Consider the following 26,868-nt stretch of genomic DNA (forward strand, 5'->3'; position numbering starts at 1 on the left):
AAGCAGACTCCCCGTGGAACTAGGAGCCCAATGTGGGACCCGATTCCAGGACTCCAGGATCATGACCTGAGTTGAAGGTAGTTGCTTAACCAACTGAGCGACACAGGCGCCCCTCTTGCCTCCCCCCACCAAAGGAATTCTCACCGTAGCAATTACCTTATATAGTATTACAGTAATTTGTATATGCTACCATCACTACTACATATCCACTAGATCATAAGCTTTTTGAAGATAGGGACTATCAACCAATGTGGGCTCTAAATGGCATTCAAAAATGAATGAAACCCAATACACCTATACTAAGACAGTTTTCTATATATTAGTGTCTACACAACAGTATTAAGACAAAGAAAAAAACTGGAAAAAGAAATGAAAAATACAGAATTTTCAAGCAAAGGATAATTTTTCTTTAAAAGATATTATTTATTTCAATCTCAAGTAGGTGGAGAGGCAGGCAGAGAGAGAGAGAGAGGAGGAAGCAGGCTCCTCACTGAGCAGAGAGCCCGATGCGGGGCTCAATCCCAGGATCCTGAGATCATGACCTGAGCCAAAGGCAGAGGTTTAACCCACTGAGCCATCCAGGCGCCCCCAAACAAAGGATAATTTTTAAAGATTTTATTTATTTGGTAGAGAGTGAGTGAATGAGAGAGAGAGAGAGAGAGAGAGCGCACAAGCAAGGGGAGCAGCAGGCAGAGGGAAAGAGAGAAACAGGCTTCCTGCTGAGCAAGAGGCCCTACCTGGGGTTGGTTCCAGGACCGTGGGATCATGACCTGAGCAGAAGGCAGCCTAACCAACTGAGCCACCCTGGTACCCCCAAAGGATAATTCTATAAAGGTGAAATCCTTTATTGTCCTACTTTTTAAAAATCATACTTTGTTTCCAAAAACATCTTGATAGGGTTGGTAACCCTCCTTTCACCCTCCAAAAGACTTATATAAGAAAAGATATTTACCTTACATAGAAAGCAAATCTGGTTCCGTAACTACCCTTTTATAACTATCAAATTTTAATTATTTCCTCTACATTTCTGTTTTGCTTTGCTTTGTTTTGATGAAGGAGAAAGAAATCCTTTTTAAGGTATCCAATAACACCATGGTCAAACCAAGTCAACTTAATTCCGTGCATGTTCCACAAATGACTGAGGGGCACTTTATCTGATGGTCAAATAAAATTTCCTTGAAAGATGCCTTGCAATTTGGAGGGAATATGATATCACAATCAAATTTCTATACTCATTAACGTTGCCACCTAGGGGTGGTATAACATAGATGTAACCTTAACTACTGTAAACTATCACTATCACAATATTTTCATAACATTTTTAAGAAGGGATGCCTCAGCTCAGGTAATGAACCTGGGGTCCTGGGATCAAGTCCCACATCAGGGTCCTTCCTCAGAAGGGAGCCTGCTTCTCCCTCTGCCTGATACTCCTCCTGCTTATATGCACTCTTTGTTACAAATAAATAAACAAAAATCTTAAGTAAAAAGAAGATTTTTGCAGGAATGGACCAAGAACTCAGCTTTGGAAAACTGGATTAAAAAAACACACATTAGGAAGAGAGTTAATAAAACACATCATGGGCAGTGAGTGGCAATTTTGTTGTATACAGGAATTATCTGTTTAAAACTACAGTACACTTATTTTATTTTTAAACTATAGTACCTTTAAGTAGAGGCACTTTTCTTAGCCAAAAATTAGATGTAATATGCTAAAGCTGAATCGACAGTTGTTTATAAATTTTCAAGTACTAAGAGTTTACCTAAAAATCAGTCATTTAGTGTTTTATGTGAATTTAGAAATTAAATGGCTAGCTGGATACACGATGTCTTGGCAATTCCATTTCTATGTAAGTACCCAGAACTGTATCATATGTTCACCAAAAAACATGTATGAGAGCATTTAGCACTATTATTCATAGGAGCCCTCAACAAGACACAATCCAAATGCCCATTTGGCAGAGGTAAGTTGTGGACTACTTATCCAAATGGAATACTACACAGTAGTAACAAGTAACATGGATGAATACTGCAAAAGTTGAAATGAAAGGTTCCAGACGTAAAGGAATACAAAGAGTTTGATTCCGTTTCTATGAAGTTCAGAGCTACAGAAATTAGGACAATGATTCCCCTTGGGGGGAGAGGAGCAGTGCCCAGAAGGAGATAGGAGAGGGTTATCTGGGGTTCTGGTGATGTTCTCTGTCTAGACTGCAGTATTGTCTACATGAGTGTGCATGTGCCGTGAAAATTCAGTGAGCTCTTATTTGTGTGCTTTTCTGCATCAGTATTATACTTTAATAAAAAACCTAAAATACTCCCCAAACACCCCAATAACCCGTGTCTAGGTAGGAAGTAAAAAAGGGAGCAAAGAGGGAAAAAGAGGAAAGGAAATAAGACAAAAATGTTAAACAGAAAAAAATTAAAGAAACCAAATCATCTGGGTGAAGAACAAAGGGGTCACAGTTCATGTTTGTCATGTGACAAGCCTATAGGATTCAGGAGAAAGAGCCATATTACAGCTGCCAGCACGGGGTTGAAAAGAAGGTCATTCCAACAGGATGTAGCAGAAGGCCTGAGGCAATGTTATAAATGAAACAAACCTCAAGGGACATTCAGTAACCCAACAGAAATATCTTTCATAATTCACAACTTTACAAAGGTGATAGCATCCTCTTCTCCCAAACAGTGACACACTTAAGAAAGTCAATCTTTCTTGAACATGGATACATATATATAGCCTTTTTATTCCTATGCTTACGGTATGGGGATGACTACAGTCTGACTTGTCAGTTTCACAATGACCTGGCCAGAATAATCAGCTAAGCTCTCAATTATACATGGTTAAGAGAGTGGCTAATGCATGCCTAACTTAAAGCCATTAAAAAAAAAAACCAAAAACCAAAAACCAAAAATCAACCAAACAAAAAAAGCCAGACCCTGTGACAACGTACTGTTTATTTCTGAAATAGGGTGTTTCCCCAATCATCTTCCTATATGAGGATATTCTTTAACTTGGATTCTTCACGTGGATAAAAAGCGGGCAAAAAGGAAGAGAAAGGTTGAAAAAGATGAAAGAAATAATTCACTTACCAAGTATACAACAAATGTTCTTAAAAATCATAATAAGACCTAAATGTTCATATACTCTACTACTGCTAGGTCAACTAAAGTTGGCCTTCACTACTGTTCAATTGCATTTTGAAGAATTCTTCTAATAAGAAAAAACTGAATATCATAAAGTTACCAATTTCAGAAAAATTGCACCGTTTTAAGAATAACACTAATTAAAAATAACCCATTATCTAAACTTTTATTCCCTCAAGTTAATGGAGTGGGTGCTGTGCCTTTAAAAGTTTGTTTACTTCTTTTTCCACATTTCCTTAAATTCTATTACTGCTATACTAATTGAAAAGCAAATATAACATCTTTATGAGCCCAGGGGCTTCAAGAATCCTGCTAAAGTTCTCAGTAACTCCTTACGGGCTTCTTTTTCTAAAAGCTGCCATTCATGGCAACTTAACTTCATGCTAGTTCAAATTGAAAAGTTACCTGGGTTACTGGCCATCTGCTATGGGCAAGGAACTGTGCTAGGCAGCATAAGATATACAGGAGGATTGAACAGTAGTGAGTACCTGTTGTCTCCTCCATAAGCAACCTCACACAAATTACTTAAGTTTTCTGTGCCTCAGTTTTTTAATCTGCAAAATAGAGATAGTAACAGTGATTATCTTGTAGTGTTGTCTTGACGATTAAATGAGAACAATGCCTGGCACACAATATACATTCTGTAAGTGTTAAACCCTTCTTATAATAAATTAAATCATTAGTCAGTTGGGAGGTTTGAAGGTTTATAAACAGGAAATAGTGTAATTCTAGTTCCTGAACTTTTCTGACATCCCCTCGTTAAAACTAATTTTAATAAACTTCCTGCCTATGTCCTATTCTGTTAAGTCCTAACTAACTTAAATAATTTCTCCTACCACATTTACTTTGTAAAAAGTAGACTAATAGGCATTTCAGGTGTGTGGCAGGTGGACAAAGGATATATCCCAGGACAGGAAGTTTTCATCAGCTCCTCCAATCAAATACTGGAGGAGCCTGATGCTCTACAGACCCAACCAAGTTTATCAATATTGTTTCTAGAAGCTAACATCAACTTCTTCCATTCTATTCCCTGGATCAGAAGATTAATAAAACACCAATGTGTCCCTGAATCTTAATAAACAAGAAGCAAAAAAAAATTTTTTTTAATAGAGACAAAGATTCATTACATTTTCAGGCTCTGCACCCGATTTTATCTTAACCCCATATACCATGGCAGCTTGTAAGGTGAGGACTCGTCTTATACTTCAGGGAGGAAACAAGGAATGAAGACTGGCTCCAAGAAAAAAATCAAGTATCTTCTAAGCCCTGGAAGCAAGCATAAATAAAAGGATCCTGGATGCCTGGCCTTGTGTAAGAAGAACACTAAAAACCTGTATTCCGAGGACCTGAGCTTCTAGGCCTTAAGGGCAGCAGAGAGCAAAAAATACTGAGCTTCAGGATTGAGTGCCCTCTGCCGGTCAATGAGAAGAACTTTAGAAGCAACAGAGCTGCTTTTATCACCTTCATTTTCACTCCTTTTATTTCAGAATATTGACAACTCTACATGTTTTCTTCTGCCCTAAAATCCTGTTACTTCTATGTATACATTTCAACAGTCTTTTATAGAAAAAATATCTCTGTCATTAGAAGAAATATATAAAGTTAAGTCTGGTTCTTCTGTGCTAATATGACAATCCCCCTCCTTTATCTCCGAAAGTATTCTCCAAAAGTATCCTTTCTTAAAATCCACACCTCATTATTTAATTTCCTAATAAAGTCTCCAACTTAATGTATCCTAAATTCCTCATGTTTCAAACTGTTAGTCCTCTTTTCTCCTCTTCTTTCTTATTTAAAGAATGGTAATACCATTCACCTCCAATGCCCAAGCCCGAAAATTGGGCAAAATCATCCTCAACCCCTTTTTCCTCTACATTCCATCTGTCACTTATCAGCTCTACCTCTTAACAATTTCCAAATCATCTGCTTCTTTCTATATTTTCTATATTATCTTTATTTTCTATATTTTCACAGTCATTATCTTTTGCCTAGGTTACCTCAACAATCTTCTTAAGCAACCTCCTTAGCTCCAGTATTAATATTGCTCACACTGGAGTGGAAATGATCTTTCTAAAATAAAAATCAGATGACACTGTTTTCCTGCTCAAGATGCTCCAATAGCTAAAAATCTGTAGGAACCTGTCCAAGTATCCAAGCATGACATAAGAGTCACCACGAGCATACCAAAGCCTCTCCCCAGTGTCATCTCTCGTTTTTTTATTCCTGTCCCAAACTACTGAACATGCCACAGAGTACTTTTTTCCTCTGCTCCAAGACAGGTAATTCTTTCCTCCTGAACTCAATCTCTCTATCCCATCCTTGTATCACATCCTCTTACCAAGTTCTTTAAAACTCAGCTCAGGTACCTGTTTCCCCAGTGCTACAAATTCAAACTTACGCCAGGTCAGGATCAGGTGCAAGTCCTGTGTACTTCAGTAGTACGCTGAATTTCATTTTACTGTCACATGCATTCAGCACAATGCAGCTACCTCTTTAATTTTCTCACTTGCTAGAAGGGAGGGATTTTGGAGCTGTGAATATGTTATACAGCATTTAGCACTTAACTGGTATGCATTCAATGCTGTAGTATGATTATGTGTCTAGTGCCACTCAGTAACATCACTTGTGGGAATTAACAATAAAAATGAGCCATATTATGGCTTTATAATCAAGATCCTGTGGTCATTCTTAGCTTTAAGCCAAATAAATCTGGGAGAAAATGTAAAGTCCTTTGATGGCCTGTTCATAAGCTTTATTCAGCCTTCTAACAACTTATCTCACCCACTCATCCCCACCAAGCTGCCACCAGATGAATTTGCTCTGAAGGCTATTTTTTTGCCACTCTTTCCAAAAAGAAAATGCTTCAGCCCACCAAATAATATAACACACAAGAACAGAAGATTACCAAATAAATAGTTAAACTCTAAAATGTAGCAACTTTCCTTTTAACACTATAGTTATTTTCTTTAACCTTTAGTTAAGACATTTACAAAGTCCTCTGAAAACTCAAACCATTTCCAAAGATAAATTTTACCTATTACTTTATGAAAACTTCAAAGGACTACCAGTTAACTTTTTTTTTCTTCCTACAGAACCAGCTTTGATTTTATCCTTGGAGAACCTTAATGTTAAGAAAAGCTACAATAATACCAGTAAAGGTGGTTGTGCCTCACAACTAAAGGTAAATTTACAATATATTTTAGTATGAATAGTAGCTTCATTTAAAACTGGTAATTCTAGTGACACCTGGGTGGCTCAGTCGGTTAAGCATCTGCGTTTGGCTCAGGTCATGATCCCAGGGTGCAGGGATCAAGTCCTGCATTGGGATCCTTGTTCAGCAGAAGCCTGCTTCTCCCTCTGCTCACCACTCTCCCTGCTTATGCTCTCTTCCCCTCTCTCTGACAAATAAGTGAAATCTTTTATAAATAAATAAATAAATAAAACAATAAAACAAACTCTGGTAATTCTAGAGTTGGTAAGTTGCATAGGATTGATGGAAAATGATACTACAAAGAAACTAAATTTATAGGAAAAATAAAAAAGCACTACAAGTGGTAAATATAAAAACCATTTTTATTTTCATAAACTATTTAAAAGACTATGACCAAGTAACAACAATGTACTAGAGTTAAAAACATATGTAGAGGGGTGCCTGGGTGGCTCAGTGGGTTAAACCCTCTGCCTTCAGCTCAGGTCATGATCCCAGGTTCCTGGGATCGAGCCCCGCATCAGGTCTCTGCTCAGTAGGAAGCCTGCTTCCCCCCCACTCCACCTGCATCTCTGCCTACTTGTGATCTCTGTCTGTCAAATAAATAAATAAAATCTTAAAAAATATATGTTTAAGTAAAAAGGTGATATAATAGCACAAAGGATGGGAGGGACTTAAGTAATAGAATTATAAAGTTAAAAGATTTTCACATCTTATATGATGTATTAATTAATTTGACATCTTATATGATGTATATGAGTGTAGTCTGTTAAGGATATCTACTATGCCTGTCAATGGATACATACAGCAACCATTAAAAAAAAAAGAGGAGTATAGTTAAAAGTCAACAGAGGATACAGAACATCACTTTAAATACTATATAATTCACTCAAATTATGGAAAGGAGAAACAAAATAACAGAGGGGACAAAAGAAAATAAATGGCCAGATGACAGATCCAAATTCAATCACAGTGACATTATATTAAATGTAAACAGACTAAACACTTCAAATACATTTTCAGACTGGACACAAATCACAAACTCAATTACATGCTATTCATAAGAATCAGCTTTAAATAAAGACATGGGCTGAAAGTAAAAGGATAGAAAAAGATAAACCATGCAAATACTAAGGATAATAGTATTTGGTGTGGCTATAATATTAAACAAAATAAGACTTTAAGGAATATTACTAGAAATGAAAATAATTTCACAATGACAAAAGGGGGAAATTCATCAGAAAGACAATGTGTTTATGCCTAATAACCATCAAATAAAAGAAGCAAAGACTGATAAGTAGAAACAGACAAATGTACAACCATAGTTTTAAAAAAAGAAAACAACTTACTAACCTCTCTCAGTAACCCATGTAACAAGGAGCCACAAAAAAACTGATAAGGATATAGAAGACTTATATAGACACTTACTCAATACTAAAGAACATACATTCTTCTCAAGTGCACAGAGAATATTCCCTAAGATACATCATAGGTCTCCAAGATAGGTATCAAAAAATTTAAAAGGATTGAAATCACAGAATATGTTCTCTAACCACAATGAAAACACCAAATATTTAAAATTAACACACTTCTGAAACAGTCTGTATTTCAAAGAAGATACCAAAAAAGGAAACTAGGAATTTTTTTTAATATAATGATAATAAAAACACAACATATCCAACATATCAGCTTTTCTACTTTTGCTTCACTCCTACAAACTAACAAATTTATAGCATTAAATGTTTATATTAGAATAAAAAAGTATACCCAACCTTCATCTCAACCAAGAAGTGGAAAAAGAAAATATTAAACTCAATGGAAGCAGAAGAAAGGAAATAAAAGGAGTGGAAATCAATAACATAGGAAATAAGACAAATATTTTTTTAAAAAGAAATAAAGCCATAAGTTAGTTTTTGGAGAATATTAATAAAACGCACGAAGCCTTATCTAGACTAATCAGGAAGAAAGAGAATACAAAACTGATCAATATTAGGAATGAAATTAAAGATAACACCACAGACATTAAAAGATAACGAGATACAAAGAATAATTTTAGATGAATGTCTTTAACAACCTAGGCAAATGCAAAAACTCACTGAGAAACACAACTTTCACATATTAAGAAACACAAAAAGAGAAAATCTAGTATTGAGTGTTCTTCACATGGAGAACTTCTGGCTCATGTGGTTTCATTGGTAAATTCAATCAAACATTTAAGGAGGAAATAAGACCTATCTTAGACACTTAAACACTTAAAAAAAAAGGCGGCGGGGGGCGGGGAGAACACTGGCATAACTCAAACCAGACTAACAAGGACACTACAACAAACTAAAATTACAGGCTATTATCATTCATGAACACAGAAGCAAAAATACTAAACAAAATGAATGAAGAGCAAATAGAATCCAGCAACATGTATAATCAATTTTATATTGTGACCAGTTGGGATTTATTCCAGGATTAAAAAGCTGGCTAAAATTTAAAAACAAATACAAATTACCAAATTAAGAGAATAAAGGAGAAAACTCATATGATAATTAGAAAAATTCAGATAAGCTTTGGAAAAATTTCACACCTACTACTGTAAAAGGTCTCAGCCAACTAGGAAGAGACAAATTTCCTCTATGAAAAACTTACAGCCAAAATCATACTAAAAGTTTAAATACTGAGTGCTTATTCCCTAAGATCAAAACAAGGCAAGGATGTCCACCCTCACCATTTCTATTCCACACAGTACTAGGGATGCTAGCTGGTGTTCTGAGGCGAGAAAAAGTAAATAAAAAGCTGTAAGACTGTAAAGAAAGAAGTATTCTATTTTGATTTGTAAACATGATTGTTTAGCAAATCTTTAGGAATTTACACCATAAACTACCAGAAGTGTTAAGTAAATTTAGCAGGCTGGACGATACAAGATTTGCTATAATTAGCAACAAACTGGAAAGCAGCATTTTAAAAATACCATTTCAATAGCATCAAGAAAATAGTATCTATGTACAAAAATAATAAAAGACATGGACTTTTTAAAAAAGATATATATAGCAACAAACTGTAAGACAAGAAATAAATTTATTTGTCAGAGAGAAAGAGAGAGAGCATGCAAGAGCACAAGTAGGGGGAGCAACAGGCAGAGGGAGTAGCAGGCTCTCTGCTGAGCAAGGAGCCCAATGTGGGACTTGATACCAGGACCCTGCGATCACGACCTGAACTGAAGGAAGATGCTTAACCAACTGAGCCACCCAGGCATCCCAACATGGAAGAGTTCTAAATAGAAAGCTAAAACATTGAAGAGAAATTAAAGATGATATATATAAATGTAAGGATATACAAAGCTCATATTGCCTCAAGATAGTTAAGATGTCAGTTCTTTGAAAACTCATCTATAGATTCAATACCATCCTAACATACTTATACACATTTTTGTAAAAATGACAAGATGATTCTGAAATTAGTATGAAAATGCAAAGGACCCAGAATTGTCAAAAACACTCTTGAAAAGGGACAGAGTTGGGGGATTTCGATTAATGGATTTCAAAATTAAGTATAGAAAAACAGATCAACAGAATAAAGTATGAATATGTACTTCTATATACACAGTAAATTGATTTTAAATAGAAGCCACAATAAATGGAGTAAGTCTTTTTAATAAATGGGATGGAGTAACAAGATACCTGTATATAAAAATTAATTGGCCTGAATCCCTAACTTCAGATCAGACATAAAAATTAGAAGATCAAACACTTAAAATGTAAAATATAGAGATTCTAAGAAAAAAAAATCTTCAAAATCATGGGTACACAAAATTTTTTTAGGCTATACAAAGCAGTGATTATAAAAGAAAAAAATTATAAATTACACTTCATCAAAGTTAAAACCTCCTGTTCTTCCCAAAGACACCATCATGAAAATAAAAGTACACTGCTAAAGGGAGTGTGAAATGGCACAACCACTTGAAAAACTTTAAAGTTCCTTATAAAATTGAACCTACATCTATCTTAGGATTCAGCAGTTGCATTCCTAAGTATTTATCTAAGAGAAATAAAACCATATGCCCACAAAATGACTTTTACAGGGATGCTGATCGCCGCTGTATTTGTACTTGCCAAAAAATTACAAAGAGCCCAAGTATCCAATGAATAAACAAATTATGGAGCATTTACACGACGGAATACTACTCAACCCTAAAAAGCTGGCATGTGCAATGTGAATAAATTTCAAAAACATGTAATGCAGAGTGAAAATTTAAAAACAAAAAAGTAGGGGCGCCTGGGGGGCTCAGTGGATTAAAGCCTCTACTTTCGGCTTAGGTCATGATCCCAGGTCCTGGGATCGATCCCCTCATCGGGCTCTCTGCTCAGCGGGGAGCTTGCTTCCCCTTCTCTCTCTCTCTGCCTCTCTGCCTACTTGTGATCTCTGTCTGTCAAATAAATTTTTTAAAAAAGTACACTGCCATATGATTCCCAATTACACAGAATTCTAAAACAGGCAAGACTAAGCTATAGTAACAGAAATTGGAGCAGTGACTGTGAATAAAAGGTTGGATGGCAGTGGTAATGACTGAAAAGACATGACAGAACTTTCTGCAGTCATAAAAATATTTTGTATCTTGATTTAGGATGGTGGTTATAATTAAAACCAGCACAACTTACTGAAGTAAGTTACACCTTGATCTTAAACCAAGTACAAAGTTCCTTGGAAGTTTTAAAAGTCATCCCTCCTTCAGACTTCCCCCAAAACAGATGGAAAGGAGAAGGGAGTTGAGGGAAATTGGTAGGGTAGGTGAACCATGAGAGACTATGGACTCTGAAAAACAATCTGAGAGTTTTGAAGGGGCAGGGGTTGGGAGGTTGGGAGAACCAGGTGATGGGTATTAGAGAAGGCACGGATTGCATGAAGCACTGGGGGTGGTGCAAAAACAATGAATACTGTTACGCTGAAAAGAAATAAAAAATTTATAAAAAAAAAAAAAAAAAAGGACTATGGTTACTCTTCCCCACTGTCTAGTGTGCTTTGGTATAAAAGTTTGAGAGGTACTGTGATGTTAGAATTCTATCCTCACAAATATTATGACAGGTACAGAGAATGTAGACAAAGAAATGGTTATTCTAACATTATGTGGGAAGTTGTTTGTAAATAAAAAAAATTACCCAGAATATACTGTAAGACTCTAGAATATATTCACCTCAAGAAATTTTAAGTATTATTGAAGTGCTTGAAAAATTTAAGTGTCACATGAAAAAATGTTCATCATCACTAGCCATCAGGGAGATTCAAATTAAAACCACATTGAGATATCACCTTACACCAGTTAGAATGGCCAAAATTAACAAGACAGGAAACAACATGTGTTGGAAGGGAAGTGGAGAAAGGAGAACCCTCTTCCACTGTTGGTGGGATTGCAAGTTGGTGCAGCCTCTTTGGAGAACAGTGTGGAGATTCCTCAAGAAATTAAAAATAGAACTTCCCTATGACCCTGCCATTGCACTCCTGGGTATTTACCCCAAAGATACAGATGTAGTGAAAAGAAGGGCCATCTGTACCCCAATGTTTATAGTAGCAATGGCAACGGTCGCCGAACTGTGGAAAGAACCAAGATGCCCTTCAACGGACGAATGGATAAGGAAGATGTGGTCCATATACACTATGGAGTATTATGCCTCCATCAGAAAGGATGATTACCCAACTTCTATAGCAACATGGACGGGACTGGAAGAGATTATGCTGAGTGAAATAAGTAAAGCAGAGAGAGTCAATTATCATATGGTTTCACTTATTTGTGGAGCATAGCAAATAGCATGGAGGACATGGGGAGTTAGAGAGGAGAAGGGAGTTGGGGGAAATTGGAAGGGGAGGTGAACCATGAGAGACTATGGACTCTGAAAAACAATCTGAGGGGTTTGAAGCAGCGGGGGGTGGGAGGTTGGGGGAACCAGGTGGTGGGTATTAGAGAGGGCACGGATTGCATGGAGCACTGGGTGTGGTGAAAAAATAATGAATACTGTTATGCTGAAAATAAATAAAAAATAAATTAAAAAAAAAAAAAGAACACTCCAAAAAAAAAAATTTAAGTTTCAGCATTTCTCAATGGGGATGTTATTAGAATTCTGAGTAAGTCTGACTGGGCGGATCTGCCTCTCATATTGCATAATGTTTAGTATCACTGGCACCCTGCCACTAAATGCTAGTAGCACAGTCCTAACTCTTGAGTGACTGTCAGAACAACAATATTCCACACATTTCTCAGCACTCCAGAGGAGTAGGTACTGTCCTCAGTTGAGAATCACTAGTCTACAAGCTAATGGCCAAAAGCATATGCAAGCAGCATGAAAAATCATCCACTTAATAGAGTTAATCTACCATACCATTTTAATTCCAAAGCTGATAATTTAACTAATGACTACCTTTACTTAATCTCCAAAAGAAAAAAAAGTTCATGCTTTTATGTGTTATATATAAGAACCAACTTGGGAGAATAAAGAACAACTGATTCTGTTGAAATCTCTAATTAAGGAAACCAAACACAACCACTGACAACACTGTCAATAGTAAGAAACTGTAAGACAAAGAAATAACATTAGAAACCAAACTACTAAAAGGATTGATAAATCCAGAAGATGAATAGCCTGGTCAGAACCCTACAAATGGCCCATGAATATGCAACCTCAGACTTAGAAAAAAAAAAAAATAAGGATAATCCCAAGGTATTCTTTGTGGCAGAAAATTATCAAACATTCTAAGCTAAGTCAGGCAAATATTAACTAATTTGCTTTATAGTTTCAATATTCAAACTTGCTTTTCATCTTGTAATCAAAACACAACATAATCATTTAATGACAAGAAAGGTTTGTTAGGATACTATCATTTTACTGACATATGTGAATTCAAGAATGGATACTGAGAACAAGACTAAACCTAGAAAATGGATATAAGGTCACCTACATGCCCAGTACTAAGAAGAGAAAGATGAATTAAATGCCACATGGTCCTATAACAAGAGACTGAAATAGTGATTAAAATTCTCTCTGGGGTTCAGGTATTTAAGTGTCTTAACTCTTGATTTCGGTTCAGAACATTATCTGTTTTGTGAGATCAAGGTCTGTGATGGGCTCTGCACTGGAATGTGGAGACTACTTAAGATTCTCTCCTTCCCTCTCTGCTGCTCCCCTCCGCCATGAAAGTACTACTCAAAATGATCTATAAATTTAATGTTATCTGTATCAAAATTCCAGCTACCTTTTTTGCAAGCATTGAAAAAATGATCCTAAAATACACATGTAAATATAAGGGACCCAGCATAGCCAAAACATCTTGAAAACAAAGAATCAAGTTGGAAAAATCACTTCTGATTTCAAAACTTACTGCAGAACTATAGTAATCAAGACACTGTGGTATTTGTATAAGGGCAGAACAGACACACAGACCAACAGAATAGAGTCCAGAAATAAGCCCATACATCTATGATTAATTTATTTTCAACAAGGGTACTAAGACTAGTCAAGGGGAAAGGAAAGTCTTTTAAAAAAACCTGTGCCAGGGACAACTGGATATCTACATGCAAAAGAATGAATTTTAATCTATCTCATACCACATACAAAAATGAACTCAGAAAGGATCAAAAATGTAAATAAATATAAGAGCTAAAACTGTAACACTCTTAGATACAAATCTTGTGGCACTGGGTTAGGCAATGCTTTCTTGGATATGGCACCTACAGCAAAATCAAGAAAAGAAAAGGGTTAACTGGACTTCATTCCTACAAAGTAAATATACAAATGACCAACAGGGACATGAAAAGATGTCCAACATTATTAGTCATTAGAGAATTACAAAATAAAACCATAATGAGATACCACTTCACACCCACTGAAATGACTACTAAAAAAATCCCAAACCAAAACCAGACAATAACTGTTGACCATTACGTGGAGAAATTAGAACCTTTATTCATTGCAAGTAGGAATGTAAAATGGTACAGTCGCTATGCAAGGTGGTTTGACAGTTCCTCAAAAAGTCAGAGAGTTACCATATGACCCAGCAATTCCATTCCTAGAAATAAAACTTGAATATGAATGTTCATAACAGCATTATTTATAATAACCAAGTATATAAACAATCAGCTGATGAGCGGATAAACAAAATGTGGCATATCCACACAATTTATGGATAATGGAATATTACTCGGCCATATATAGGAATGAAGTACTGATAACATGCTACAACTTGGATGGACCTTGCACACATCATGTGAAGTCAAAGAAGTTAGACACAAAAGGCCACATATTATATAATTCCATTTATATGAATGACCAGAATAGGTAAATCCATAAAGACAGAAAGCAGATCAATGGTTGCAAGGGGCTGGGAGGGAGTGCCTGCTGATGGCTATGGAGATACTTTTTGAAGTGATGAAAATGTTCTGGGATTAAATAATGGAGATAGTTGCATAGCCATGGGACTATACTAAAAACTACTGAACTGTTTACTTTAAAATGTTGAATTTTATGGTATGTGAATTATATCTGAAAGACTGGCAGTCTGATAAGTCAAACAAACAAATTCGAATAAACATTTTGAAAGCAACTTATACTTACTGTTTTCAATACTCTGTGGAATTCTTACGGAAAATGCACAAACAGGAATTCAACAATGTATTCTAAATGTTATCAGAAAGAACTGCTGCAGTGTCTAAGGCAGATATATTGCTTTCCAGGTAAACCTGGGTTTTCACTGTGACATTTATTGATAATCTGAACATCTACTTTGGGAAAATTTCACAGAGAAATTAACTATCATTTAAACTATGGGGGACGCCTGCGTGGCTCAGTTGGTTGGATGACTGCCTTCGGCTCAGGTCATGATCCCAGAGTCCCGGGATCGAGTCCCGCATCAAGGCGCCCAGCTCCATGGGGAGTCTGCTTCTCCCTCTGACCTTCTCCTCGCTCATGCTCTTTCTCACTCTCTCTCAAATAAATAAATTAAAAAAAAAAAAAGATTTAAACTATGGAAAGATAAGCTTAGCAAAGGAATCACCAACCACTTTTCCCACAAACATTAGTTTGTTGTTAATTAGCACTCATCTATCACTTTGGAAAACCCTCTAAGGCCTGGTATTTACTACAGGCAGCCCTACATCACAGAGGCCATTCTTGCTCTTCACTAAAACTGGAGCCAAACAGCTGATACAAGGCTAAGACAAAGAGCTACTAATACATTAGAGAATAAGCATAACAGTATAACTGGTCATGAGAGAATACTACAATTTAAGAAATCTGAGGAGAACAACCACTAAGCTAAATTACAGAAGCGGCATGCATAAGGACATGCTTTCAAAAACTTCTTCTTAGAAGCCTGACATCTTACAGGAATCATCTTAAGGCTTGATAAGTTAAAAAAATAATCTTTCTTAGCATAAACCCATTATTATGCTAACTATAAATAAAGTGCTTTGAAGGAAAAAAAAAACGCTTATAAAGCCTCAAATATTACATATAAAACATCATGAAAACACTATTTTTGCCCCCGGGGAGGAATGGTGAGCAAAATACTTAATGGAACAGAGGAATGTAACAATAAAAACACTTGAGGAGAAGAAATGGGAATCTTAAAGATTTACCAACAACTCTTCCCAGATAATTTGTTATTTTATATACATTATACTAATTTCCAATTTAACCACAAGTATCCATGGCCAACTGCCAAAAGGCCCACCATGTTAACAAGGTTCATCATTGGTGTCCTGCCATGTTCAGTTAGAAGGCAGAATAGGCCAGACAAGCATATATACAGCACAGCTGCCATAAAAAAAAACTAACTTTTTCAGACTATAAATTTCAAGTAGGATGAGACCTAGTTCTATTCTTCTCACCACTGTACCTAGCACAGTTGGGTGAATGAATAAATGAGTAAGTGAATACAAACGCCATTTCTTCCAAAGAGAGAATAGAAAGGGCTTTGATTAACCAAAAGCAAAGAGGTAACACATGGCATTAAGCTTTGAAAATATCAGGGGTGCCTGGGTAGCTCAGTTGGTTAAGCATTTTCCTTCAAATCAGGTCATGATCCCCAGTGCTGGGATCAAACCCCATGTTGGGCTCCTTGCTCAGTGGGGAGTCTGTTTTCCCTCTATTCCTCCCTCACCCCTTCTCTCTCAAATAAATAAAATCTTTTTAAAAAAAGGTTTTAAAATAACAATATCCAGTACTGACTGAGATACTAATAAATACACACTTTCATATACTGTTGGTAGAAATATAAACTAGTTCAATTTTGGCAGACAGCATAGCAGTAAACATTTAAAAGGAATTTTAATAATAAACATCTCATTTGACCTTGCAACTCTTATTCTGGAAAACAAAACCCATGGAGCACCTGGGTGGCTCAGTAGGTTAAGTGTCTGCCTTCAACACAGGTCATGATCCCACGGTCCTGGGACTGAGCCCCACTTTGGGCTCTCTGTCAGACGGGAGTCTGCTTCTCCCTCTTCCTCTGCTCCTCCCTGTTGCTTGTACTCTCACCCTTTCTCTCTCTCAAATAAGTAAATAAATAAAATCTTAAAAAGAAAAGAAAAATCCATTCTAGCATTCTCATCTCCTTAAACCTTTGGATAATTTCCTCTACAGTATATAAATAAAGCTCTAGGATCTATCTCAATTTTACTTAGTTTAGGTCACCTTTTAGTGTAGTCTTCAGTCAACCAGTCAAGCAAATTGTTAGAACCACTCACAGCCCTCTGACTTAATACTTTGTCTGGAATCTTTGCTTAGTGAAGCCTTATCAATAAATTCAGCCTGATACAATTTTATATTCCTTTCCCTCTATTCCATTCCCACTCTCCAGGTAACTGCAGGCAAAATCATTCACACTTCTAATGGGTAATATCTAGTAGGTAGGTACCTCATACTCTGGGAGCTGATGGAATTTAAGTGGGGTTACAGAGGTATAAAAGCAATTAGAAGTGGTGAGAGTTAGGTCCTGAAGAAGATCAGCAGTCTCTTAAAAGGCAACAACCTTAAGAGAAGGCATTACAGATTCCCCAGGAGACCAACCTCCCTCAAACAGGGATAGGACTGATAAAGGTGGATAGGCAGATTAAGGAATCCAAGTACTCAGCTTCACTGGAATCTGTCCATATTTCCCACCCCATTTTTCAGTTTTCCATTCCTTCCCAACGTAACCTTAACACAAGAGATACAAAACTAGAAACTCAATTTGTATCGTAACTCAACCACCTGCAGGATTAGACTTTGAGTTTAGTTTTCAGAAATCGCTGCCTTTGGCTACAAGAGATAAGGGTTTCTTTTAGAGGAATCACAGAGGCTTTCACTCCCTTATGTGGATTTTGAGCTCAGAATCCAAAGCCTTTTCCTTCCCTTAAGCTCCCCAGTGTACTTTGAAGGGCCCATAATTCTTATTTTCATGTTAAAACTTTCTGTGGCAGTAAATACTTGGTCTCCCAAAGCCTTACCTTCTATGGGCACTCGATTACTAGTGTAAAACAGCTGATAAAGTAACTGTTTCGCTACAGCTTGCATGGATCACTGGTGTCTCCTTTGTCACTTGAAACCGGGCCATTAATGCTTTTAAATCTAATTAGAACAGAAAACCCATTTTGGAAAACCTAGAGCAAATTTAGGAACCCATCATTATATTACTATTCCTCTACAACTAAATATGATACAGATGTCTGTATCAGTCAGCATTTGAACAGAGAACACTAGGAATGATATAGAATATGGCATTTATAATGGAGAACTGGCCCTAAGTAATTATGAACCTGATCGGTTTATGTCCAGCTGTTGACTTTGGTGCTGGGCCTGGCCCAGAGTTTAGAGAAGCCAACAGAGAGGATATGGGGGAAGATGGGGAGCCCTGAGGTTCTCCCATGCCAAGAACGTTTGTGAACTGCAGTAGCTCCCAGTGTGCCCACACCAACCTTCTGAGAATTAATTAAGAATTAAGAATATGGCTGCAGTTTCCTTTCCACCTTGCAAAATAAAAACACCCCATTGCTCACAGTAACTGGGAGCCATGCTTAGCAAATCAGACATAACACAAATCCACCATACCATCTTTGTCTTTTTAAAATTCTAACCCTTCTATCGTTTATTTCTGCTCTCATACTTTCAACTTCCAAAGGTCTCATTTTTTTCCAGTCATTGTTAAAAACAGCTTTCTATTCTTGTTCCATGGTTGTAATACATTCTGCTGCTTTTTAATTTTTTTTCCAGTTTCCTACTGCTTCGTGCCTTTTTTTCCACATTCTCCTTTTAATCTTTTATGTAAGAGGTTTCCCTTACATATCTGGTTATCCTTGCCAACATGTTCGTATTTAAAAGGCACTTAACTATGAATATTTAAGGCCTCTTCTTTTGGTTAGTTACTTTTTTTCAGAAAGAATGCCTCTAGTCTGTAGTCAATTTCAACTACTAAACACTCTTACTGCTGTTTTCTACTCTCATCTATAGTCTTGTGTATTTATGATGTTTGCACTCCTTTATTAACATTTAAGGTGAATTTGGGAAGAAGGAAAGATAAACCATAATGTGCAATTCAACATATTTCATAGGAAGTTCTTGAACATAGCTGACAAAGAGTCAAACTTTAAATCCCTGGAAAATTTAAAAGATTTGACTATTAAAAAAAAAAGATTTGACTACAATTTAGATTTATGTTTAAGTTATTTATGAAAAAGTATCGGATCTATTTATAGAAGTGTGAACTAAAGATCTCAGAATATAAGGAGCTGCTTCTTTATCTGAAGTAATAACGTACTCTAAATTCCAGTGAATCTACATGTTATTTATAGAAAATGTTAGATGACAATAAGTATGTTTAAATCTCTGGGACACCAGGGTGGCTCAGTCAGGTAAGCATCTCCCTTCGGCTCAGGTCATGATCCCAGGTCCTGGTATCAAGCCCTGCCATCAGGCTCCCGGCTAAGCAGGGAGTCCGCTTCTCCCCGCCCCCCACCCCACCCGCCTGCTGCTCCCCTGCCTGCACTCTCTCTCACATGCTCTCTCTCTCTAGCAAATGAAGAAATAAAATCTTTAAAACCAATCAATCAATTAATCTCTACTAAGTCAGCTATAATAGATAACAATGCTTCAGAAAGTTATGGTTCCCCTGTAGCCTGGCAAAAAAGGAAGGAGGTAAAGAACAGCACTATCTGTGCCCCCAAGAGCATAAAGATTAAAGCTGTGCCCTTTCACATCAATAACCTTAATTTTTATTTTAATCAAATTTTCTAATTTATTGCTAACCAAATTTTCATAAAAGTCCTTTCTCTTCTTACTCCAAGAGTTAAAATCTTATAGGGTAGGACTCTATCCTGCTTCTAGACAGAAAGAGCATATGTAATTCACTTGATAATTTTTTTCATTCTGGTTAGCAAATGAACTCTATTTTAAGCAACATATACCAGACACATCAATACTGTAAGCACCAGGTAGCTGATCTGGTACTGTAACCACTTAATTTCAAAAGAAATATCAGCATGGGGTAACTGGGTGATGGACACTGAGGAGGGCACGTTGACGTAATGAGCACTGGGTGTTACTTTCCTAGCTCCAAAGTAGCTTTTATGTATAAAGATGCGATTTTTTAGATATATTATGAAGTCAAAATAACACCTATCTTTATATCAAACAAAAATTAAGAAATATCATTATGAATGTTGGATGATTAATAAGCTACATGAACTATCTGAAAATATTGCTAGTAGGAAAAAAGATCCTTTCTAGCCCAAGTACCTAAAATTAACACAGGAAATAAAGTTATTCTATGTTTTAATATTCCCAAGGACCACAAACAGATCACCTAAACAATATACATAAATAATAAAAATATGGGGATGCCTGGGTGGCTCAGTTGGTTAAGCAGCTGCCTTCAGCTCAGGTCATGATCCCAGCGTCCTGGGATGGAGTCCCGCATCGGGCTCTTTGCTTGGCGGGGAGCCTGCTTCTCCCTCTGCCTCTGTCTGCCTGTGCTCACTCTTGCTCCTCTCTCTCTGACAAATAAATAAATAAAATCTTTAAAAAAAATTTAATTTAAAAAAATATGCAAACACTCTATATCTTAAAGTAGGTCCTAATTTACTGTATAAGTATTTGTACAGCCTGTTATTAATTTAAAAGTTAATATATATGTAAATCAAATCAGAGCTGTAAATTAAGGACAAATTCAAATACTCCCAAGTAGTAAGTTTTAACTATTTTCTTTTCTTCTTAATGTAAATAGGGTTATGGTACAAATATTTGATCCAAAATGTATTTGGTACTTGTTGCTTTTTGCTATGGTAATACAAGGAGACAGCAGCTGATGCTATTCAACTTTTTCAAGACTTCTGAGAGTATCAAATATAAATCTATTAGAGGCCAGTTTAGTATATAAGTTGCACAAATAGAAAGACCTTTTAAGGGTAAGAGGCATTTTCCCTTTATTTTACATAAGAAAAAATACTAAAGGACAAAAGTCTAAAACTAATTTCTCCAAATTTATTATTATTGTTGATTTATTATCAAAAAATGGTAATCTATAAGTACAAAGGTAGTAAGCTTAGTTTTCTGAATTTTTAGTGGACAAAACAATCGCATTTGAATTAAGAAGTTGCTCTTTAAAGAACCAGACTCACTCCCCTCTGGAATTATATGCTTATTCTTATTAGAATAAGATTTATTTACTTTTATTTTATTTATTAATTTAAAACTAACAGGTAAGATTTCAGGTTCCCATCTATAAAGAAAGACAAAAAGGAAAGCCTCAGCTTCCAAGGTATAGAATATTAAATATATAAATGTTTCATAAGTCATTTTTGTATTATTTGTGAGGGAGTAAAACAAATGAATAAAGGGTTTTAAATAACCCCGATTAGGGAGCCTGGTGGCTCAGTCAGTTAAGCATCTGCCTTCAGCTTGGGTCATATTCCGAGGGTCCTGGGATTGGGCCCTATGTCTGGCTCCAACTCTGCAAGGAGTCTTTTGCCTCTCCCTCTCTCCCTTGCTCGTGCTCTCTCTCTTGCCCATGCTCTCTCACCATGCTCTCCCCTATGCTCTCTCTCACATAAATAAAATCTTTAAAACAAACAAACAAATAAACAATCCCAATTGATGCTATTTAAGTTACTGGAAGGGCAAACACATCAGCAATAAATATCAGAACATACAATATGGTCTTCTCCTGTTTCACATTTTTAAAAGAAAATTGCTTTTAAAGTTAAAAACACTACAAATAGAAATCAACAAAAATGAAAGTAGTCTTTAGCTAATTTCAAAATAAGGATCTAAATAAATACTAAAACATCATTAACTCATTAAAATGGATATTTTCAATTTAAGTTAGCATTACTTCAAGTACTGGCTGTTATATATTACAGTAAAATTTGACAACTACCTAAACTTGAAGTCCAAGAAATACAGGGGAAAATTCTCAAAACTAAAAAAGCACCAAGCAAACAGATTATTCAATATATTTATATCTAAGGATGTATCTGAGATTTAAAAGTTAATAATTTTATATTTTAATGCCAATAAATAAATCATATAAATTGGGTTTATCTGTTTGAACACCAAAAGTACATTTTCCCCTGACCCTTAACCTGGGACCTTTCTCAGATTCAAACATGGAAGAAAAGAAAAAGACACTTAAAAATCTCTGACAACTGGGGAGTCATGGGATCGAGTCCCACATCGGGCTCCCTGCTCAGCAGGAAGTCTGCTTCTCCCTCTGCCTTTCACCCTGCTTGTGCTCTCTCTTGCTTGCTCTCTCTCTCGAATAAATTTTAAAAATCTCTAAAAATAAAAGAAAATAAGATAAAATAAAGTAACCTGAAAGACAAAAAACTTACCTGAGGGAGGTGGTGCAGATATAAATAAAGACTGGGAATAAATTGATAGTAGGTATAACAGGGTGGTAGGTATATGGAGATTCATTATACTACTCTATCATTGTGCATTTCGATTTTAATAAAATGTTATTCCTACCATGCACAGCCTTTAACGCAGGAATTCCATTTTTAGAATTTAGCCTATAGTTACATTGGACAAACATAACAATGTCAGTATAAGAACGTTCTGCAAAAAAGCCTAAATTTCCATTAAAGGATAGGTTGATAAATTGTGTTTATCTAAACATAGTAATGTCCTATATCTTTAAAAATTATGGAGGTCAATGAGGGAGATTGTGGAAAAAGATCCAGGAAAAAAGAAAAACATCAAGGGCAGAACAAGCACTCTAGTTTGAACATATTTAAGTAAACAAAATCAAACGTTGATTCATGAACACCCATGAGATACATGTCCATATTCATGACAAATTTTTGGATGGCTATTTCAAAATCTTAATAATGTATATGTCTGGTTGGGCAGGAGATGGGGAACCAGAAATCTGTGAGAAGGAAACATTTATTTTGCAAACATTTTTTTATACTGTGATTTTTGGTGGGGGGCATGTGAACACATTATATTTACTACATTTATAATGAAAAATAACTGATGTTTTAAATCCTTTTTCTACCGAGATGATTGTCATTCATTTAAGAACTGTCTGTGTTCAGGGTCAGTGCTAGGGAGGAGCTTGTCTCAAGCAAAACAGATGAGCCGTGACACTCTTACTGCTGATCCTATCTTGGGGCCCTTACTGTACCTCTATTTCATCCTGATGACTGATCGATAAATGCACCATTACATCAAATATTTGTTCTAAAGACGTAAGTAAGATCCTTCCTTGGTGCGAGTCAAACAATTAACAATTTTTAATGAGTATATAAGTGCCTGGTTCTGTGGGGGAATACAAATGAATAGGATTATAGTCTTGCTCAAAATGTTTAAAATCTTACAAAGAAAAAATATGCATCCTATGTGGAACAGAGACTAATTTGCCATGCAAACACATTATGCATTAAGACAAGAAGAAGTCAATGAGGAAATGAATAGTGGTTCGTTCATGCAGGAATAAAGAGGGCAGATCTGATCTTAAGAGATGAGCTAGATTTAGATATACAGCAGAAACAGAATTACGTAAGTCACTGAAAAGAATGTACAGAAATAAAAAATTGAGACAGTGGACTAGAGATGGGAGACAGGAGGAAGTATAAAATAAGTGATCAGCAGGAGTAAAGTTCAAGGTGATATATATCCAAAAAGCCAGGAAAAATTAAGATTTTGTAAAACAGGCAGAGTTTTAACAAGCATTTGGCAGCACTAGCATGCTAGATAGGGTAAATTATCTACCCGTGTTTGCTTCCTTTTGGCTTGCTTTCTTGACATGAAAAATAAAATAACAAACATTACTTCAATACCTCACTTCCAGACCCAGATTCTAGTGGTCTCTTCTTTCTTGGTCCAATAGCAGCAAGAGCTGTGAGGTTAGCATCTCTATGCTGTATTTGTGCAAGCTCCAACTGTTGTAACTAGAAGATGAAATAAAAGAAAAAAAACAATGTTTACATACAATCATGCTAAGAGGAGGAAAGAAACCAATCACTAAGCCTACTTCTGTGTTCTTCACCAAATAAGTTATAGTACAAAATAAATATCAGATTCCCCTAATAACCAAGAGCACATCATTTCCTAATGCCTTTACTCCAACATAATCTTTAGTCCTCAATCTATAAATAGAAGAGATAGAAATTAGGTAAAAAAGAAGTATAGAATAGAAGAAAAACAAGAAAAGAAAGGCATCTAGAGCTTAATCTTTTCTTACTTTAACCACAGGGAAGAAATGCCTGAAGAATAAATTGAACAGCAAATTGGAGAGATATTAACCAAACCATAGTCAACTTCTACAGATTAAAAGAAAATTACTTGAAAATAAAGACAGTTTTTGTGTGTTATAGGGAACAGTTCTATGTTATATGATTTACAAACTACCTTGTTAAAAATTAACTCATTTAACTCTCACAACCACATTGAAAAGAATATATTAATTACTATAATAGGATATGAAAATTATACATGTATTCATCCTTTTTTTTTTTTTAAACCAAGGAAGACATGCTCTAAGAGCTTAGGAAAACTTCCTAAAGGTCACATAAATAATAAGTAGTGGAAACAGAACTCAGAGCCAAGTGTTCTTGTTACAAACCCTTTCTACATATCACACTTTCACATGGATTTATTCTATATTTATCTTCATGCCAAAAATTGAAAGTACTCCTCAGCAAAGTAGGGATAAAGGGAACATATCTCAATATCAAAAAGCCTTATATGAGAAAAACTCACAGTTAATATCATTCTCAATGGGGAAAAACTGAGAACTTTTCCTCTAGAGTCAGAAACAAGACAGGGATGTCTACTGTCACCATTGTTATGTAACATAGCACTGGAAGTCCTAGCCTCAGCAATCAAACAATAAAAAGAAATAAAATGCATCCAAACTGGCAAGAAAGAAGTAAAACTTTCACTATTCACAGATGACATGACAATCTAGTAAAAAACCCAAAAGACTCTGCCCCAAAATTGCTACAACTCATACAGGAATTCAGCAAAGTGGCAGAATATAGAGCCAATGCATAGAAATCAGTTTTATTTCTATATACTGAGACAGAAGACAGAGAAATTAAGGAGTCAATGCCATCTACAATTGCACCAAAAACCATAAGACACCTAGGAATAAACCTAACCTAAGAGGCAAAGAATCTATACTCAGAAAACACTCATGAAAGAAACTGAGGAAGACACAAATTTCATGCTCATGGATCGGAAGAGCAAATATTGTTAAAATGTCTCTGTTACCTAGAGCAATCTTGCAATCCCTATCAAAATACCACCAACTTTTCTCACAGAGGACAAACAACCCTAAAATCTGTATGGAACCAGGAAAGAGCCCGAATAGCCAAAGGAACATCGAAAAAGAAAATGAAAGCTGGTAGCATAACAATTCTGGATGTCAAGCTCTATTGCAAAGCTGTAATCACTAAGACAGTATGGTACTGGCACAAAAACAGACACACAGATCAATGGAACAGAATAGAGAACCCAGAAATGGACCCACAAGCATATGGTCAGTTAACCTTTAACAAAGAAGGAAACATTATCCAATGGAAAAAAGATACCTCTTCAACAACTTGTACTGGGGAAACTGGACAGCCACATGCAGAAGAATGAAAGTGAACCACTTTCTTACATCATACACAAAAATAAATTCAAAATGGATGAAAAACCTAAAGGTTCCTAAAGGAACCTAAAGAAAGCCATCAAAATTCTAGAGAAAACAGGTAGCAATCTTTTTGACCTTGGCGATAATAACTTCTTACTAGATATGCCTCTGGAAGCAAGGAAAACAAAAGCAAAAATGAGCTAGAAGGACTTCATTAAGATAAAAAAGCTTCTGCACAGCGAAGGAGACAATCGATAAAACTGAAAGGTAACTGATAGAATGAGAGAAAATATTTTCAAATGACATATCTGATAAAGGGTTAGTATCCAAAATCTATAAAGAACTTAAATTCAACACCCCCCAAAATAAATAATCCAGTTAAGAAATGGGCAGAAGACATGAACATTTTTCCTAAGAATATACAGAGATGGCTAACAGACACATGAAAAGATGTTCAGCATAAGCCATTATCAGGGAAATACAAATCAAAACCACAAGGAAATACTACCTCACATCTGTCAGAATAGCTAAAATTAACACAGGAAACAACAGATGTTGGCGAGAATGTAGAAAAAGGGGAACACTCTTACATTGTTGGTGCGAATACAAGCTGGTACAGCCATTCTGGAAAATAGCATAGACGTTATTTAAAAAACTTAAAAACAGAGGATTGCCTGGGTGGCTCAGTCAGTTAAACATCTGCCTTTGGCTCAAGTCATGATCTTAAGGTCCAGGGATCGAGTCCTGCATTGGGCTCCCTGCTTAGCAGGAGTTTTCTTCTTTCTTTCCCCTTCCCCCTTGCTCATACTTGCTCTCTTTCTTTTTCAAATAATAAAATCTCTTTTAAAAAATGTTAAAAATAGGACTACCGTACGACCCAGCAGTTACACTGCTATGTATTTCCCCAAAGGATACAAAAAATAGATTCAAAGGAGCACATGGATCCCAATGTTTATAGCAGCATTATCAACAACAGATAACCTATGAAAAGAGCCCTAATGTCCATTCATTGATGATGAATAAAGATGATATGGGAGGGGTGTGTCTGAGTGTGTGTGTGTGTGTGTAATGGAGTATTACTCAGCCATAAAAAGAATGAAATCTTGCCATTTGCAGTGACATGGGTGGAGCTAGAATGTATTATGCTAAGAAAAATACATCAGTCAGAGATAGTCAAATACCATATAATTTCACTCTTATGTGGAATTTAAGAAACAAAAAAGATGAATATAGGGGAAGAGAAAAAGAGAGACAAGGAAACAAACCATAAGAGACTCTTAACTAGAGAACAAACCGAGAGGTAATGGAGGGGAGGTGGATGGAGGCGATAAGCTAAATGGGTGATGGGTATTAAGGAGTTTGACTGTTTTGATGAGTACTGGGTGTTATATGTAAGTGATTAATCACTAAATTCTATACCTGATACCAATTTT

At 36.0% G+C, this 26,868-nt stretch overlaps 1 protein-coding gene across 2 annotated transcripts in view; it reads right to left on the reverse strand.

Annotated features, from left to right (window-relative positions):
- TAF4B (TATA-box binding protein associated factor 4b) overlaps positions 1-26,868 on the reverse strand; it is a 153,985-nt gene that overhangs the window by 22,509 nt on the left and 104,608 nt on the right. For both annotated transcript variants that reach the window (XM_082698893.1, XM_082698892.1), the window contains exon 14: positions 23,637-23,747. In XM_082698893.1, coding sequence (XP_082555019.1) covers positions 23,637-23,747 — 111 coding nt within the window. The remainder of the gene's footprint in view (positions 1-23,636; positions 23,748-26,868) is intronic.

This window comes from Mustela nivalis, assembly GCF_964662115.1.
Source record: "Mustela nivalis genome assembly, chromosome: 14".
NCBI classification, from domain to species: domain Eukaryota; kingdom Metazoa; phylum Chordata; class Mammalia; order Carnivora; family Mustelidae; genus Mustela; species Mustela nivalis.